Source organism: Cyphomyrmex costatus, unplaced genomic scaffold (assembly GCF_001594065.2).
Source record: "Cyphomyrmex costatus isolate MS0001 unplaced genomic scaffold, Ccosl1.0 scaffold398, whole genome shotgun sequence".
NCBI lineage: Eukaryota > Metazoa > Arthropoda > Insecta > Hymenoptera > Formicidae > Cyphomyrmex > Cyphomyrmex costatus.
In genome coordinates, this window is record NW_017278185.1 from 1,494,278 (window position 1) to 1,513,677 (window position 19,400).

Here is a 19,400-nt window from a genome sequence, read left to right on the forward strand (position 1 = left end):
GCAAATCGCTCCCCCGACTCGCTCGCCGACTCGCAGTTGCCCGAAGGAGAGAAGATAGAAGTGACGTTCCTGCTACTGGCGCTGGTTGCTGGCTGTTACTACCGCCGCTGGTGACACGGCTGCGATGGTAATGGCTGGCGGCTGTTGGTGCTGCTAACGGCGACGCCTGCAAAATTCCTGACGCTACTACACGGCGCTCCAACAACACACGAATCCTCGAAATTGTCCTGAAGAGACCTCGTCGTGTTACATAGTTTATACGGGTGCACGATGTCTCTGAATCCTCACCTCGTTTCGACGAGCGACGCTACGCGAGTAACTGGGAAATTATGTTGGAAGAAATCTGGACGCTTCAGCTATTTGCGAAATCTTAAAGAGCGTGTCAAGCAAGCGACGAACTTCGGTCGTGATATACGTCAAAAACTTGCCCAATCACTCTTTCCCCTTCTCTCCTTTCTCCTCCGTTGTGTATCTCTTGGAATGTGATTCGACTTAGATGCTCAAATAGCAGGTGCGATTGGTCAGAGACACTCAATAGATAGTCGATAGGAGTTTCTTGCTCGAAGCTGCAGCAATGGCATCTAATACTAGTTTAATGGAAATTTCTCGACGTTCGCCAAGTAGTGTCGTTATTTCCACAACCAAGTACAGTTAAATGTCCGTCTCTCGCTCCTCGCGCGAGAATCACGAGAAAAATCAGGGCGCTTAATCAGAGCGCGAAGCATCGATCAAGCAATTAAAATTCAACGCAACGTCGTTAATTCTGATTAATCACGTACGCGACATACAACGTACTTAAACGTTGATATGTCTGAAAGCATAGTCTTTATGTTTCTACCCTTTTCAGATTAGCACCACACGTGCCTATTATCTCGCGATTATTATACTGTTGTATAGCACGCATGTCTGATAGATTTTAGGGTGCATTTAATTGATATTCATATATCTTTCGGAAAATTACATACGTAGTATATAAATTTACAGGCAATTATTTAGAAGCACCCGTGATCCAACTTAGACCGATGTCTCATTCGGTTTTTTAAATTATAGTTAAATACCCATAATATAGTGTATCCTCTTTTAACAAAAATTCATTCTTCAGAATTCAGTAAGAGTTACTGAATGTAAACAATTATTGCTATAAAAAAAACATATTACTACGAATATTTGAAAAATAATCTTACAAATTTCAATTGTTTTTAAAAGTGTTTCCAAACTTTTGGCTTGACACGTTCTGAAAAAGGAATTATACAATATTATGCGTGATACAGCAAAAATTTTTATTTTAGAATTACATCATTTTTCTCGGAATCGCGCAGTGTTATCTCGTTCTCACAATAGATTGCCCCCGCAAAACTGGTTTTTGACGCGCGATTATCCGCAATGCTTCTTACTTGCGTATAGCGGCGGGCGGCGGGGGACGTACCTAATCGAGCGATTTCACAAAAATATGAAACTCCGAAGGAGACGTGCGAGAAATATGTACGGAATTCAGAGCGCAACGAGTTCATTTCGGCAGAAATGGCCTCGATTTATATCGAAGCTGTTTCCAGATGAACGGAAGCGATACGCTTAACGCGCCTCGGCAGTCGATGAATTCCAAGGCCCACCCCGATCCCACCTCTCGACAGCGCTCCGTCCATACCCTGCACACCCACGATCGGAAGTAGTTCGGCCGAGAGAGTGCCAGAATACCGATCGCGCGCGCGCGCGCGAGTAATGTACTCTCTCCGTCGACGTTAGCTCCCGAAGTTATCCTAGCTATTCAAATGGATACAAGAGCGCGCGGAAATTGCCATAGACCGGCGTATGCGGGGCGAGCGCGCCGCCGATATCACCGAAATCGATAAGAGACGCAAGTTGTGTGCGGCGGCATGCGTGCATGCGGCGTGTTGCGATTGCGATGCGAAGCGCCGCGCCGGGCAGGATAGACCGTCGGACTGTCTGCGCATCTAGGCACCTCCATATATATCGGGCCGCACGAGCGTTTAAACGTCCCGGCTTTAATTAAATATCCGGCTAGCATCGCAGCGTGGAACGCGGGCTCTCGCGATAAGGATCAATTTTTACGAGCCCGCCGAAGAGACGTCTGAGAATAATGACTTCGAGGAGAACCGGCCGCTCCGCTTTGCGAAACCGGCGCATCTCGTAACCGCGAGCGTACCGAGGATCGAAATGAAAACTAATGAGATCTAAACTTGAGACCACCGACCGCGTGGAAAGAGTAATTTCGTACGGGAAAATTTCCCAATTTTTCAAGATTATACATTTTGCATAAAATAACGTGCGCATTTAGTTGAATCGCCTCCTGTTTAATTATCAACAGATTGCTGACAATTTTTTAATTTGACCAGCTTTATTTGTATAGGAGAATCATCTGCCGCTGACGTGTGGCTTAACGCGAGAACTAACAGCAGGAATGTGATAAATTAGCAGCCTGTTCTTAATGAAAATTTAAATGGGCACTTCGTTACGGATATATCTACATTCTGAATTTATTTTTGGAGTTGGCATTACTCGATTGATGACTGGCCAGAAAACCGTTCAGTTTCCAAAATCGAATTATTCAAATAATCGAAAAGACAATCGTATTTTCGACCATTTCGATTAAATTGATTCATTGACCTTTTCGATTTAATCCGATTTACAATATATGTATTCAACGATGTGGTATTTAACAGTTAGCGAAGACTTTTCATATCAATAAACCATTATCGTGACAATCCTGTATAAATAATAAAAACGCGCGAGAATTAAGCAGAACATTGTATAAAAATAATAATACCAGTAATAGACGTTTAAAGTAGAAATACTGCTTGTGTGGTATTAAGAATATATGTATCGCTCCCTTACTGTAAAAGTGACATAGTTAAAAATATTAATGGTGAATTCGCTCTCGCACTACACTGGATTAATGCATATTAAAGGCTACTTTGTATAAAGTATCTAAATGCAGTGTGGCATAATATAATCAACTTTGACAATAAAATATATTCTGTTAAATAACATGACAATCTCATTATTGGATATTTAATGATTTAAAATATTTATACGCTTTTACATTTAACTTTGCTAATTTCATGTAGGTGCTTTTAGTATGCACTAATCTAGTGTAATGCAAATGACCGAATTCGCTATATAAGTTTCCTAGAAAAAATATTTTCCAACTTGACAAAGATTAATCAGATAATATCGACATAATAATAATATTTTTCATATGAACGAATTCCATTTTTGTTATTTTCGTTTCATAACCTTTAATTACTACGAATTCTGATGATTTTTATAATTTTTTATGAAATTAAATTTATAATACTTTTGATAATTAATATGGTAGAGTCATGTTTGTCTAACTCGTTCGTGCTAATAACTCGAAAATCACATTCTTTTACACTGAAAAAAGAGATTGATTGAATATGGTGCAGCATTTTTAATTGGCTGCAACAGTCAATTTTTGGTTCAGCAGCCAATTTTTAATTGTAACAGTCATTGCGGATGACTAACGCGAACAAAAATTGGCCACTGGTACAAAAAATTCGATGTTGCAGCCAATTAAAAGGGCTATGCCATATTTTACCATCTAAATTACTGCAGCAGCCAATCTTTTCTTTCGGTGTAGTTATCATTTTTAAAGTAAGTAAGCGACATATTATTATCATACACGTAATATTTTTTACTTCGTACACGCGATCCTTAAGACGCTTTATCCGTTATATACATACACATACACAAAATAATTATGCAAAATACATTTTTCTTACACAAAATCTGTGTGCTCGATGGACGTAGACACGCGGCAATTGGTTCAAATGTACGAAAAGAATAGGACGATTTTGGACACGAGGTTCGGCACTAAAAATGATTAACATCCCCTTTGACCTACGTTCCACTTTAATCTCGCGAATTACATTTCCCAAGATCCCCGAGCGCGATATATCGTCCCGGGGCCTTTATACGCGGCCGGCATCAACTTCAATTAAACCGTAATATGACCAAGGTGAATGCACCTTGCGCCGGGGCAAGGTAGGGCACAAAGGGAGCCGGCTGTACGTGCGCGTACCAATCAATGGGGCGCGTCGAAGCCGACGGCGCGGTGCCAGCCAGCTTCCTCCGGCAGAGGAGCCCTCCTCATTGTCCGCGCATTCTATCGGATTGGCTTCCGGTGTGCACAACGGGGACGAACAGCTCGCCACTACGTCCTTTATGTGCCGGCTAGCCACGCACTAGGAATGGTACGATCGTCACGTCCAACGTCCGTGCGGTGCAGCGCGTGCGGAATCAGTGTGCCGCAAGCCTACACGGGGAGAGACAAATGGGAGAGAAAGGAAACGGACTTCCGACCGGTGCGGCGCGGCCCGAGAGCCGCGAGTTATCGCGACACGTGCCAGGGTGGCATTTCGTATTAAGCCGGAGCACTAATTAACTCGAGGGATCTTCGGTTATTAATCCGCGCGCGAGTCTGCGACCTAACCGGCCGGACGCATCTGTCGACGATTTCCGTTTAATACCCCCCGGATGGGATCAAGCGGGGCTTTGACGGAACTGCCCTTGCCGGATCGCGGCATGTATCAGGATACGTGTATGTCGTATTGTAGGCTAATAATACGATTTATACGTGGGAGAGAGACGTAATTTCCAATAAGAACGGATTACCTTATCTTATTCGACGGATATTTCAGCCTCGCTATGCAATATTGACGCATATTTTCCTGAAAATATGTGATTAACGCAGCTGATTGAGTCTCTTTAAAGTATCAATTATTTTTGCTATCTTACTAAAATTAAGTAAGAATGATGTGAATCCTCCAATATTTATTTTTATATCTCATTTAAGCAAAAAGAAGCATCTAATTGATGCTAGATTATATAAATGATATACAGACAAGTTTATTCTTTAATATTTTTTATAATTTTTAATGGTGAATTTGTATTATATATAGAATTTAAAATGTGTGTCTGTGAATTGAAAAAACGCGCTGTTATATTTTGTAAGCGAAAAGTCCGACGGTTCGAGTGGACGAAGCTTCTCATTAACGTTGAATGGGTTAACCACGAGTAGGCGCAATCCTTTTTCGTCAGTAATTTACTGTATAATCGAAAAACATTTTTTAGCTGTACAGCGTTCGCTCGAGCGAATTTCGTAAAGGCCGCGCGCAACGTCTTTCAAAGCGCCGTATTATAAATTTCAACGTTACTTATAGCGCAGGATCATAAAATTCATAACGACGTACTGCGTCGTAATAACGACGAACGAGCGTCGTAGCGCCGCCGACCTGTTACAGCATTTGTAGGAATTTACGACGAAGCGCCGCAGAACTACAGCCTCGGCCCCGGCCCGACCCAACGTCGTCATTGCCGTACCATTGCGAACTGTGTGTCCCCCTTTCACCCTCTACGTCAGCTCGAAACTTTCACGGTAGTTTCGGAAATGCCGCGCACAAACAGACTCCACTTTCCGCCGCGCCGCGCCGGAACTTCTTGCTCCGCGAGTGCTATAGTAAATTTATACGCATTAAATAGTCGCGCATTTTTGTAACACGCTCCGCGGCAGAGCTTGAACTTCACGCGGAGCCGCGTTTGCGCTATAAACTTTGGACATCTTGAAAATTAGGACTTACAGTTCTTAAGAATCGTATATGATTCTCGAGGAAACGTGCTGCTGTTAACTCGAATTTGGAATGTCGGAATCGTTTTGGAAAGTTGTCACAGCACACATTAGACACTTTCTTACAATTAATATAAGTTGATTCTACTTACATTTTTAAGATTCTAAATATACCTATGTTTTTGTCAAAACAATTGTAAAAATGAAATTTAGATTTAAAAAAGTTAAACATTAAATTTCTATTTAACCTTCCGGAGTTGTCGCCAAAATTTGTAACACTGCAAGTTATTGACGCTGAATTTGTAAGACCCATTTATGTTAAAAGGCACTAATTAATTTCAGAAATCAAAATAATATGACTCGTCGAGAAAAGAATAAGTATTAATATTAAGTACACTCTAATAAATGTAACCCAAATTTGTAGATATAACGTAACACTGCAGTTGTTGACACTGAATTTGTAAGACCCATTTATGTTAAAAGACCCTAATTAATTTCAGAAATCAAAATAATATGACTCGTCGAGAAAAGAATAAGTATTAATATTAAGTACACTCTAATAAATGTAACCCAAATTTGTAGATATAACGTAACACTGCAGTTGTTGACACTGAATTTGTAAGACCCATTTATGTTAAAAGACCCTAATTAATTTCAGAAATCAAAATAATATGACTCGTCGAGAAAAGAATAAGTATTAATATTAATAGTACACTTTAATAAATGTAATCCAAATTTGTAGATATAACATAAAAATTGAATTGTTCAACATTTTTGACAAAGAGACTTATAAATCTCATAATTGAGGCTAATAAATTTCCCGTTAGTTCCAAAGGGTTAATATTGGATCTCCGTGTGTGTTTTAAACAATTATATTTAAAATTCAAGGAAGAAATAGAGGACGTAAAGTACAAGCATAAATCCAGCATAAATTATTACACAGGTAAATGATCGTGCGTGACATGTCGTTAAACGTTCGTTGGTGTCGTAACATATATCGTTTATTTCTTTTTCCCGTATCCCATAATCACACGCTATGCGGCTATCGTGTCTCGTCTATTAAATATCCTGATTTCATATTCCGGAGTGTACAAAGTGTACCGTATGGCTATATATATCCGGTAATCCAATGGTCGACAAAGCTACAACGCGCGGTCTCATTTTTAAGCATCGCGAAATTCAAATTGCGAGAATACACGAGATCTCGATTTTAAACGCGATCGAAGAGAGTGTTCTCTCCTTGAATGGATATTCGAGACTTGTGAGATACAGAGGAGAAAGTATTTAGCAATGGGAAATGCATTTCGCGCTTAAACGCGAGTATAGTTTGTCCCTTTACCACTAATTTCTGATTCCCTGTATTTTGCTTATATATACGCGAGATCGATCTCGAACTCTCGGCCAACTTTCTTGCACAATTGCGGTGTACATGCGCAACTAGAAACGTTACATAGTATGTTCTGATGGAGAGCACGAGATGCACTATAATTGGTCGCACTGGCTTGTGACAGGCATAACCACGTCCCGATACGGACGTCCGACCACTAATCTGTTATACCTCGCTGTATCATGTACAACGCCGTTAACACGACATCGCAATGCGTTGCGATATCTCTAATCGAGCATTTATCTTTGCGTATAATACAAAATGAAATAAAAATGCTACAACTCGAATAACAGTTATCGGTTTTGTTAATTAACATTATTTTCTCAAGAGTTTTCGTATACATAAATTTTTTTATACGCTCCAAATGGATTTAAAATTTAAATAGCGCTTAAATATACCTAATATAAATATGTTTTTATTATTTAAATTAATAATTTTTTAATATAATTTTCTAATAGAGGTGCACATTAAATATTATAATATATTACAATATAATATTTGCAAACATTTTACCTTTGAAGCATAAATGTATTGTTTGGATCAAAGGGAGGCAGCATTAGAGGGGAAAATTTGACATACTCGATGCCAATATACCTAAAACCATCGTGTACGTAAGTACTCTTGACAAATTCAAGGGTAATGTATGCGCTATTCCTTGTCCCAGCTTACACGCCCTTACAGTACAGCGCTCCCCGTAACTTTCGAACGGCGTGCAGTGCAATTTGCAGGCACGGCGGCGGCGGCGGCGCACCGAGCTGTATAAGTAATCGTTTCGGCTGGTCTATCCTCAACAGACTGTTGTTTGGAACCTCTCGACCTCGACGTTGCTTGCGATCATGTGCGGGAAGAGGAGTTTCTCGCTATACATCGCCGTCGGCTCGCGCACATTGCGTATAGTGCCAACTTTCCCGTTTCGGTTAACTTTCATCTATATCGCTTCCCCGCTCGGCGGGGTGCGAGCGTGTGTAAACGTTACGTTTACATGTGTGGTACGTCGCATACGTGTTTCTCGATGCAACTAAGCGGGGTAAACGCGCGGCGCGAAGTACCTGCGGCGCGGGAAGAGGCAGAGGAGGAGGAGGGCCGTTGTTGTTCGGTCCAGCATATGGATGCGGGCATGCGATCGCGGGCGGGTATACGCTTCGCCAGCTGCCGGGGGTACCGGGCTCCGGTAATACACCGGAGGAATGTACACCCGGCGGCACCCTCCACCGCATCCATCCCCCGCTGACGCTCTAATCGCGCCACAGCCCTTCGCGACTATCCTCTCCGACCCGCCTCTCGTTCCCTTGGGCCGCTCCATCCGTTCCGACTCTACGCGCGGCCGAATCTGGTATCAGACGAGGCACTCGTGGTATTTCCGCAAATTCAATGCTCACCCGATGTCTCGGGGGCGCGGTATGCCAAGGAGGAATCGCACTGCGGGGCGATCTGCGGTGAAGCGTCGGGACGGCTGCTAGCCCAGCTTCCTTGTAGACCGACCGTCTGATTGTGAGTAAGGAGAACGACCGGCTGGCCGATACATTCTTAATTAACACCTCAAGTAGTAAAACTCGACGGCAAAATTCGAATGTGCAAAATCAATCCTATTCAACTATAATATTTATTTCTCAAGAAAATAAAAATAAAAATGATATAAACATATGGACTGAAGATTTAAAATGTTTAATGGATTTCAACAAAATTTGGATACATATATAACTTTATCATGAAATTGTGTGCCTTTATCATGAAATTATAAGATTGTATAAAAAAATATTTGAATTAAATTTATTACTGATATTATCTCGATAGAAATAATAATATAACAAAGAATTTATATAACAGAGAGACAGAACTTTGTATTCAATTAAATATATTATAATTTTTTAATGTTAGCCATGAAGTTAAAATAATTTTAAATGCGAAATTTATTTCACAAAAGCGGGCTTATATCGTATTAAATTAATTAGTAAAATTATGCTCTTTCTACTATGTCACATGTGTGTCTTTTATTATCCAACTTCGTCGTCCGCTATCAAATATGCGCGAGGCGTTCACTGCATTAAAGAGTGGAGAGTTAACGAAATTCTCTTCCCGTCGCGACATTAGTTCTGAAGTTTCACATTTGTTTCACTTTATTTTTCATCGTGATCCGCGTTACTCTCGGCGTGGAATAGCAAAAAACATAAAGCGACATATGGCACAGTCATGCCTGAGCACGCGTTATTCGTGAAGCGGTTTTCGCTTATATACGAGATCGTACCGCGAACACAATGCGCTTTCTCCAGATTATAGGATTCTCGACAAAATTTTATCTTAATCCTATAATAAAAAAAAAACACGAAAGAAATCAAATCTGAAACAAAAATAATCCGTTTAAATGGAATGTTCTTAATAATATAGGACACAAATTTAATTCCCCATTGGCAATGTGAAATTTTCGTCCTTTGTCCGCAACTAGACTTATCAATATCGAATGCTATAAATATGTTCATCAATCAAAAAACTATTTATATTCATCTTAAATGAATAAGCGTTCTATCGAATATATCGAATAATGAATAGATTTTTCATTCTAATAAATCAAATTCGATTCACTCGATGTAATACTTATTAATTCAGGATGAATATAGTTTGTGAATTGATGAATATATTCATAGTCGATATTTCGATATCGATAAGTTTATTCGCAATCTAGGTCTTTTCAAACTTCAGTACAGATTGATATATTGTTCTGGCCGTATAGAAATTTGAAAAATTCTTAGATACTTAAGGAACCTTTAACAACGAGTTTTTACTGTATAGAAGTTCGATTGTATCGTATTTACTTATTTTTTACATTCTCTCTTTGTCACAACTTTTACATTCTTTGTAACAAGTAAGGAATATGAAATAAGCAAAAGAAATATCTGTTTCAGTTATGATCTGCGTGGCAAGCACTCGGAAAAACCGTTGCATTGGCAAGATAAAGACTATCTCGGCGATCGGGCATTATTCAGGACGACAACGGAGCCCGCAACTTTGAGCGTCAACCACGTACAGGAGCAGGACGAAGGCGAATTCAGGTGCCGAGTGGATTTCACCACAAATCCGACTAGGAACTCCAAAATTCAATTGACGGTGATAGGTTCGTATCTTATTTAATGGCACGTAAACATATCAAAACATGTATCCGTACAATTTTTACATTAAAAAATATGCACATAAAATAATGTGCTACAATAATATTACTCATTTTTTATTTCCGAATTTTAACCAACGCGAAGAAAGACTGAGGAAAGCGATGTAAAAATGAGCGTAAAAGAATTAATACGCCTACAAAATTTACAATTAATTGTACAAATTAAATTTACCTATTAATTTGATTTTTTGACGCGATTATAAAAATATTTGATATTAATTATTTTAACATAATTCATATTGTATTTTCGAAATTGGTATTTATTTTGTTATATTTGATCATCGAAACTTTTATCAATGTTCACTTTTACGCCAGCATGTCATTGATTCAACCGTCGTGCGCGAGAGCACCATGTCGATACTTTAGATAGCTGGACATGAATCGATTAACGCGAATGATCGCACGAATAAATTGCATCTCATGTATTAATATAATTTTATTTAATATTTTAAAATAGATTTGTGTAGTTAATAATGAATAACTTCATATCGCAATTATTGAAGAATATTAAAATGATTGTTCTCGTTATTACATAACAAAGTTGTAAATTTATCGATCGCTGTAATAGAACTTTTGATACAATTCTATTATGCCACCACTCGTGGAAATTCATACTCAGCAGAAAACAATGTGCAAGCAAATTCCGCTAGTCAATTTACATAGTTAGGATAGTTGAGCACGCAATCCTCGTTGTCTCGTTGGCTGCCTCGCGTTTTTCGTACTATATCATTTCTATTTCTTAACTTTCCATACATTAAGTTAAATCAATTATTATTACGCCAAACTTTTCCATTACATCATAGATGAAGCCCATTGGATAAAATATCAGGTTAAACCTAACCATCAGTTAACTAGATAATAAAAAAACCGGGCCTCAATATGTCGTTAATTTAACTAAAACAGTAGAATTAAACAATTTAACTAAAAAAAATGTATTAAATTTGATTCAAGAATTTAGTTTATTATTTACTAAATGCGTGCATACATTAATATAACTATTGTTCCCTTTGAAACCAATCACAGAGATGGATTGATTCATATTTTGACACATTTGGGGGAGAGTTAAAAGCAATAAAATATAATAGTTAGTTCCAGGGATTGGGTTATCGTTGATATTTTACAGTAAAATATTAAAGAAAATTTTTTTCTTTCCTGTAATATCGTGACGCCTTCTTAATAATTTATAACTCGCGTTTCTTTTGGCCCCTTTTTCGTAGCCGTTGTCGTAACATTATTTATCTATTACGAAAAACGTTTGATCTCCGTTTAAAGCGTCGACTGTACAGTTTGAGAAACTTAATGTATCCTTGAAAGAAAGAACACGAAATTTTTACAAAAGCGACGTTCACCTCGGAATTGGACATTTCTTTCGGTAAAGGATACTTCTCCGTGCAAAGCGCACTTTCCTAGGAAAAGGACTTGTTACATGATTCCTCAATTTACTGGATGTTCGTTTCACGTAGTAACCTTTCGGAAAAACTAATGCGGTCAGTCCCTGGAGGAATCTTATACTATTACATTATCAGATAAAACCTTCTTCCTACGAAACACTGTCGAGACAATATCAGGCCACAATAAATTAAATAATAATTTTTTGTTAAGATTAGAGATTCTAACAATGCATTTATATTATACATTTATATAGTGTTATATATATATATATATATATATATTGTGCTTAAACAATGGATATTTGCGTGCAAAAAGTTATTCAATTAATAAAATGCCTGAGACGACTTTTTCCTCAAAAAGAGACATTCAAGATAAAACATTTACAAAGAGTAGATAATACCGAGCAATTGGGCGTTGTATTTTTAGTTGAATGTCGAATTTCAACACTGAAAATTGTGTGAAAAGAACTTATCCTTTGGAGCAACGTAGAGTAATTGCAGTTACTTGTCTCCGCGTCTCATCCTGGAGCAGAAACACACCTTTGTATTTTCGAAATACTCACATTTTGTGAATAATACGCTCTGACAATTCCTCTTCCTTCCGTATCATGTACCGAAGAAAATTATGATTTGTGCGAGGATACATCAACTTCCACCAATGTAAAATTTAGGTGCTACAAATGAACCCATTAGATTCCAGCATGTCATTTGTCACGTGAAAATGTTCATTGGAAGTGTCTCGTTCTTCCACGAAGTTCGTGAATATGTAAATGCAAAACCATTCCGCAAGTTTCGCATAAATTAATAAAATGCACTGTATTTTTATATAAAACATTTATAATAAAATATTCATATATATACTATACATATATTAATTAAATACATTTATTAAAAATTAATTTATAACCATTATATAAACCATTATATAACTTTATATATACTATAAACAGAATTTAAAAGTACAAGTATAATTTTTGTTTGAAAATATAATATTATGAGTTAAGAGTATCCTATATAAAGTCGTTTGTATTATCAATTAAAACATATATTTTTGTATAACAACTTTTTCCTCTTTTATTGATTTAAAAATCCTTTTCCAGAATTAAAGTGTACGCATTAATATGTGTATGTGAAATCCATGCTGAAAAAGAAAAAAAATTCGAAATTGAGTTTTTCTTTACCATTTCTTAGTCCAATATGACGCTCCAGAACTGTCGGTGCACGTCGTGACAATATTTGTTTTATATAAAAGCTGTTCAATCTGTACGAAATAGTAGTTTACGGATTAATAGTTTGCATGAAGAAACACCATGGAATTTTTTAAATTGGACTTACTCGTAGATGTCTAATTAAAACGTAATTGTTGAAAATTTATGTGAGTGAGATATTGATGTGTCAATGACACGTAATCGTCTGTGCTATTTTCAATATGACTAATGAGGATCTATATAGGATCCCCTTAAGTTAATTATTATTGTAATTTTCGCAAATGCCTAACTTTCTGCCTTGACAGCTCTATGTTGAATCTGCAACATTATTAAAGACTTTCTGATTCCTAGCTTTCCCAGCGACAAAAAGGCTGCTAATAGAGCTTACCGTGGATTATGTTAGATCACTCGATATTATAATGGTGCATTAAGTTAAAAGCGTGCAAATACAGCCCTGTTTATTATATTCTCGCGTAATCAATTATCCGGCCGTTATCTGGTACAATTCGCGTCGCTTGCAAAACGCGAGAGTTCAAGTACCTCGCCAGCACGCGTTTTGATAATTTAGTTTGCATACGTTCCGAGTGGTTGCCATGTGTTAAGCTGATATTTGGTAGACATTAAAAGAGAGAAAAGAAGAGAAAAAAGGAGAGAGAGAGAGAGATTGCATTAATACCGAAGAATCCGCTAATATATCGATTATATTCAATACAGAATATAGAGAGTGCAGTATAATCCTATTTTCAGAGGTGCTTCATTCGTCGTTATTTCCGGATGATATCGGGTAACGTTTTCACGTCGGGACTTTCTCACTTGCACGATATCGTGACCGACGGCTTAACTTCGCGCATCCGTGTTAATCCAGTTTATTTCCCACTCGGTTCACCAGGTTCAATTTGTCCTGCGGATGCGTCCGTGCGCATCCGTGAGAATAATTATAAGAGAACGGATGAACTTTAGGTCGATAAATGAGTTGTGTAAGGCCATTACAGCCTCTGAAGCCATGCCCTTAATTATATGTAATAATTACAGTAAAACACGATTATTACGTAATGACGTATCACACATAAGATTACGTACTTCACATATGTCAACTAGGTAATAAAATTCAATCACTTGCAAAATGCTTTAAAAATGCAAATTTTCAGAATTCTAATAACAATCGAAATTGTTAAAAGAGATTAAAAGATATCGTAGAATCAGGCCAGGTTAATATCGATTCGTCCAAAGCTCCGTTCGCCGTCGTGAATTTTCGTAGAGCAACCCTATTTCCTTTGGACGGACATCCGACATCCCCGACCGCGACTGCAACCTATCCTCGAAGCAATACGCTCGCTACTCACCTTCTGACGTTCTGACACGCCGCTATTTCCGATATTCAATTGCCAGCGTTTACACGCCACGATAGACCGACCCTTTCACCCACACCCGCATGTCGGAACGAGCTATACATCGCCGGGGGATTCCCGCGTGACCCCCCCTTTACGTGCCCTTTTGATACGTTGTGGCGCATTGTTTCCTAGCACGCAAAATGGTTTATTGCGCGGTAGGTGTACGAATTACCGACATAATAAGAGGTTGCGCGGTATCGCGGAAGGATCGTAGCTGATATCAATCCAATTACGAAGAGCGTTCCTCTCGTTTGTGTTGCAAAATCTCAAATAGTCCCAAAAATGACGTTAAAAATTCATTGTTGATTAACGTACATTATTATTACATTCGCGATGGGACGAGATGTAGCGGTGAAGACGCTCTCCGGTCTTGCTCTGCATCTTCCATCTTGCGGTACCGAAGCAAAATTTTCGCCAAACTACTATCCGGATCGCGCCTTCGTGCTGGCTCACTCGTCCGGATGAGTTTCCAGCGGTTACCTGTAACACCTGTACACCTGCTTGTTCGACTATTCGTGCGGTGCCTCGTGGCATGAGTATCGTGAATTACTCCTCCCCGGACGCCACTGACTTACATGGAAAGTTTCCTATCTGTGCTTAAATAGCTCGTAGCGGTGTCAGAGGCGGTCAAACTCGGAACCGCTCAAACGATTGCACCAAGCGTATCTCTCGACTGGAAAGCGCTGCTGCATAACTGGCAAAAACGGCCAAGTTTCAAAATAACGCAGACGACACTTTTTACATGGATATACTTTTTCAGCGCGATCAATTTACAATGAGAAACTAACTCACACGACACAAAAACTTATAATTCGATTTGTCAAGTTTTTTTGACAGTTATAATTATACGATGCTATATAAAATGCATGGTCGATAGACAATGTGCTGCAAAAAGATATTTTTAAATTTTAAATTGAAGTATACGAAATTATGATTTTATAAAACTGCATATATTTGGAATGCGCCAGATTTTATGCAGTTGCTAAGTGAAATTGATTGTATCGGCATTTAAATTATTTTATTCGGAAATAAGATTATTCTGTTGCGCTTCTTTAATTATTGATCCAAGAGAGATCATTAATTATATATAATTATTAATTTATTATTAAATAAAATTATCTAGGAATTCTCTTCACATTTTTGATCTGAAGTAATTATTTTACTCTTCTTAAGCGATCAGGGTACCTGCACTTATTACGACAGACTTGACGTTCTATCAATCTTTTTTCTCTTACTTTTACAGTACCGCCACAGAAGCCGAACATTATCGACGAACGCGGTAAAACCGTCCCAGCGGTGGCAGGCCCTTACGAAGAAGGTGGTGACATGAGACTGCAGTGCCTCGTCTCTGGGGGTAAGTCCTACTTTCTATAATGAGAGGCAGGTCGAATGAAAATACTCTGAGTATTCTCTTTCGTGGCTGCCCCCGTAAATACGCCGCGAAAGAGCCTGTAGAATAATTGGTGTGACTGCAGCGGGAATGGACTCTCTCTTCTACCCGTTTTCTCGTTCTCGGCATGTAAAACAGCCGCGATCCCATTCATCCCGTAGACCGCGCGGAGTCGTGTTATTCTTAGTTATAGCGTCTAATTAAAACTTCACACGACCGCATTCTGATATTACGGAGAAATAACATTCCTCGGAGCTCCGACACAATACGGGATCCGCGAGAATTTCTAAAAATTCCTAACTCATTATCAGTTTCAGTTTCAATGCCGCACTTTTTATCGCGTATTCTTTACTCTTTAAGCTCGACGCGTAGGAGACGAAATATTAAGAAATAACTGTTTGATTAATAAACGTTTGATTAAACGTGAAATTAAACGTTCAAATAAAAAATTTATATACAAATAAAATATGAATATGTCTATAATATCTTTCTAATATATTTTCTCCTTGTTGTGTCCTACTCTGCAGATCCCTTCAACAATTATTGTCACAGCTCGATTACATGATATCTCGTTACACACGAAAATATATCTGAATCCTTAATAAAGAGAACGACGAAATATGACTTTATTATTACTGTATATGTATAGATTTTCTGAATCGCCATTTATATCCTTTGCGCGCGTTATCTCCGTGTAAATACGGAATTAAAAGGGTACCGTTACCTGGACTGTTAAACGCTTCGACAAAACGTCGAGTGCTTTAACGGCGGTCGCGGTGCATGCATTCGTTCGGCGCTCCCCTTTATTCTATTACATTTTAATATCCGGGCGTGCGCGAACGCGCGTTGCTGTGTCGGCAAGGCGAAGGCAATAACGATAATAAATTTATTTTTATTACCTCGCATGCCGCCACCCGTGGGACACGACAGTGCTGTGCCGCTCTTCACCGCCGCTCTTCACCGCCGCCTACAATTCCATTCTACAACCATCCTCTATCCTCCGTTGCCGCGCGTGTTTTTCTTACTTGTCCCTCCCGAACGAAAATAGGTCCGGTAAAAAATAATGAGGTCGCTCCGGTACAAGCTAAACCGCCCCTCCGACTCGCTGCCTCCCTTTAACGGGATATTCACCCTCGGGGGATTATCCGCACGCAACGACCATTATGAATTATGAATTAACGCGCACCGCGCAGCCTATACACCGATGTGGGCGGTCAAAAGGGGACGAATGTATGTATATGCACGGAACTTAGCGAACTCTCGCGAAAAAGTAGTAAGACAGAAAGGGATACGTACGATACGTTGCGCATTGGATAGCACGAGCGATAGCCGTTGTAACGTATATGATATTTTTTGCAAGGAGAGCGATAATTCAAAAATTCATATATTCTTGGGAAATTTTGTAGCAAGCTAAATGACACAAAATATTGCACTTGATAAAATTTTCAATATTGCTGTGACATTGTCTCTTAGAAAATATTATCATTAATGTAATTATTATTATTGGTGCGGAAAACGGTGAAAATTAAGAATAAAAGTATAAACCCTCTTTAACATTAAAAATGTTATTTAATTTAAAACATATTTCAACTCAATATTGGCTTCCTATTTCACGTGTATTAAATTGATATAGTTACTGTAATATAATTGAGTAAAATACGTGTATTTATATATATAAATTTAGTACCTTTTTGCTAATTTGTTGCTTTATTCACGATTTTATTGCTTTAGTCGGGAAATATAAACTGAAATTAGCTGAGCCACTATTTTTATCAAATCGGTTAAAGTAATAAAATTGCGAATACGACAACAAATTAGTAACAAAAAAAAAACACTAAATTCATGTGTATTTTTTATTCAATTATGCTTCAGTGACTGTGCTAACTTAATAACGTTCTTATTTCTGACAAAGCTATTAAATTTTATGATATTTATTTCCAGGTCGCCCCGAGCCTAAAGTGAGATGGTGGCGCGGAGAAACGCTTTTAGATTCTAAAGATGAGCCAGGCGAGTTTCCTGCTCTTCGTAGAAATACCTTGGTGGTCAGAGAATTGTCAAGAGCAGACCTTCATGCGGTGTTCGATTGTCAAGCATCCAACAACAATATCAGTCAACCCGTATCGACGTCGGTGGCGATTGAAATGCATCGTAAGTGTATCATTTATCACATAGTGTTTTCATAATTACGATAGCTGCTTTCAATTAACTTTTTTTAAATGAATTGAGACGTGCCAAAGCAAAACGTTGTAAATGCTATTTTTTAATTTTTTTTAGGAAAATAGGAAAATTAATTTTTTCTTAAACTGTCACTTTGAATATTCTACAAAAAAACTACTGTAATAATTAAAAGTATGAGTAATCAATCTGCAAAAAATTTTAATTAAGTAATTTCAATTTTTTTAAAAATATTGCGTTAAAATTTTGAAACGTTGTTAGTAATGTAAGTAAATATGCAAGATAAAAGTCTAAATAAAAACATCAATTTTACATAATAGACTTACAATATTGCCATTTCTCTCTGCTTGCAGCAGCACTGTTCATTCCAAATATTAATATATGTGATAGAACATATAAGTATTTACAATCCATTTATACAACAAAACGCATTTTCACAATTTTAGCATTTATAACATTTTACCATAGCATGCCTCAATTAAGAACCAACATTATCTCATTGTCAGTTTTGGTGCGCGATATTTTATAATTTTTCGCGTGACTTTTCCCAATTGAACACAAGCACAAATAATAACGCGCAAATATAAAAAAATTTCATTCGTATTATTAACTTATAAAATATTATGGATAAGCACGTCGGCTGTTTTTTACGCGCGAAGCTTAAAGGGCGGCAGATAGCTGAACTCGTGGAGCTTCGTAGTTTCGTTGTTGGACCGTAGTTACAAAGTGTAACACCGCCTGCGGTCTCTCAGGAGGATAAATCCAAAGGGTACAATCGATCCGCCTAGCCGTACCCGCCGCTTTCCTCTGTGAATCGGCGCAAAAGGAATGCATTTGCGAATCGGGCCAAAGGGAAAATCTGCGTTGTCGAGTAAACGAAGCTGAATACCGGAACGGGAAAGTATTTAACCCAGAGAGAGAGCCTCGGCTTCGGCTCTACAATCCCGTTTATCCTATGCTCCCGATTTCTTCTTTCTCTCACCGATTTCGACGTCTCCGTTCTTCCAGTTTGGGTCACCGGGAAGAATTGTGGAGCAATATTAAATCCGGAGCAATATTAAAGACGCGACAAAGATAGTTGACTTAATTTTTACATAGGTAATGGTCAATGTTTATTTTCTTGTACTTTTTCTTATGGACTTTAATACCGTCGTGATCGTATAAAGTATGCAATTATTATGTACGGATTCGATATTATTTTGGTTATATATGTGTGTATATGAATTAAAAATAAATAAATAAATATAAATATATATATATATATATATATTTATATATGGAAAGATTGATTATGCTGAAATATTCCAAAATTCACCTGCAGATTTGAAAATAATTTTTGGACCATCAAAATAATTATGTAGGACGCTTAAACTGATTGCTAAAATATGTTAGAACTTTTTAACGGTAATGTCATCAATGTTTAAGCATTGTATATAATTATTTGACGAACCAACAAAGTTATTTTCAGATCTGTATCCAAATTTATTATTTATTATTTCAGCAAACTTGTTTTTCCATGTATACGTACAAAGGTACACAACAATACATGTAATATTTTGTGAGGTTGATTTTAATAGAGACTGAGTAACTTTAAACTTTAATACATGTATAATATGATATACAATCGATCCATTAACCGAAATAACAAATCGTGCATTTTATTACCAACATTTATATAACAAATACTTCA

At 37.9% G+C, this 19,400-nt stretch overlaps 1 protein-coding gene across 1 annotated transcript in view; it reads left to right on the plus strand.

The window, feature by feature from the left end:
* Positions 1–3,988: 3,988 nt before the first annotated feature.
* Positions 3,989–19,400, plus strand: part of LOC108776987 (synaptogenesis protein syg-2) — a 74,258-nt gene continuing 58,846 nt past the window's right edge. Inside the window, 7 exon segments of the mRNA XM_018543760.1 lie at positions 3,989–4,009; positions 4,011–4,118; positions 4,120–4,224; positions 4,226–4,266; positions 9,893–10,101; positions 15,389–15,499; positions 17,477–17,683. Coding sequence (XP_018399262.1) covers positions 3,989–4,009; positions 4,011–4,118; positions 4,120–4,224; positions 4,226–4,266; positions 9,893–10,101; positions 15,389–15,499; positions 17,477–17,683 — 802 coding nt within the window.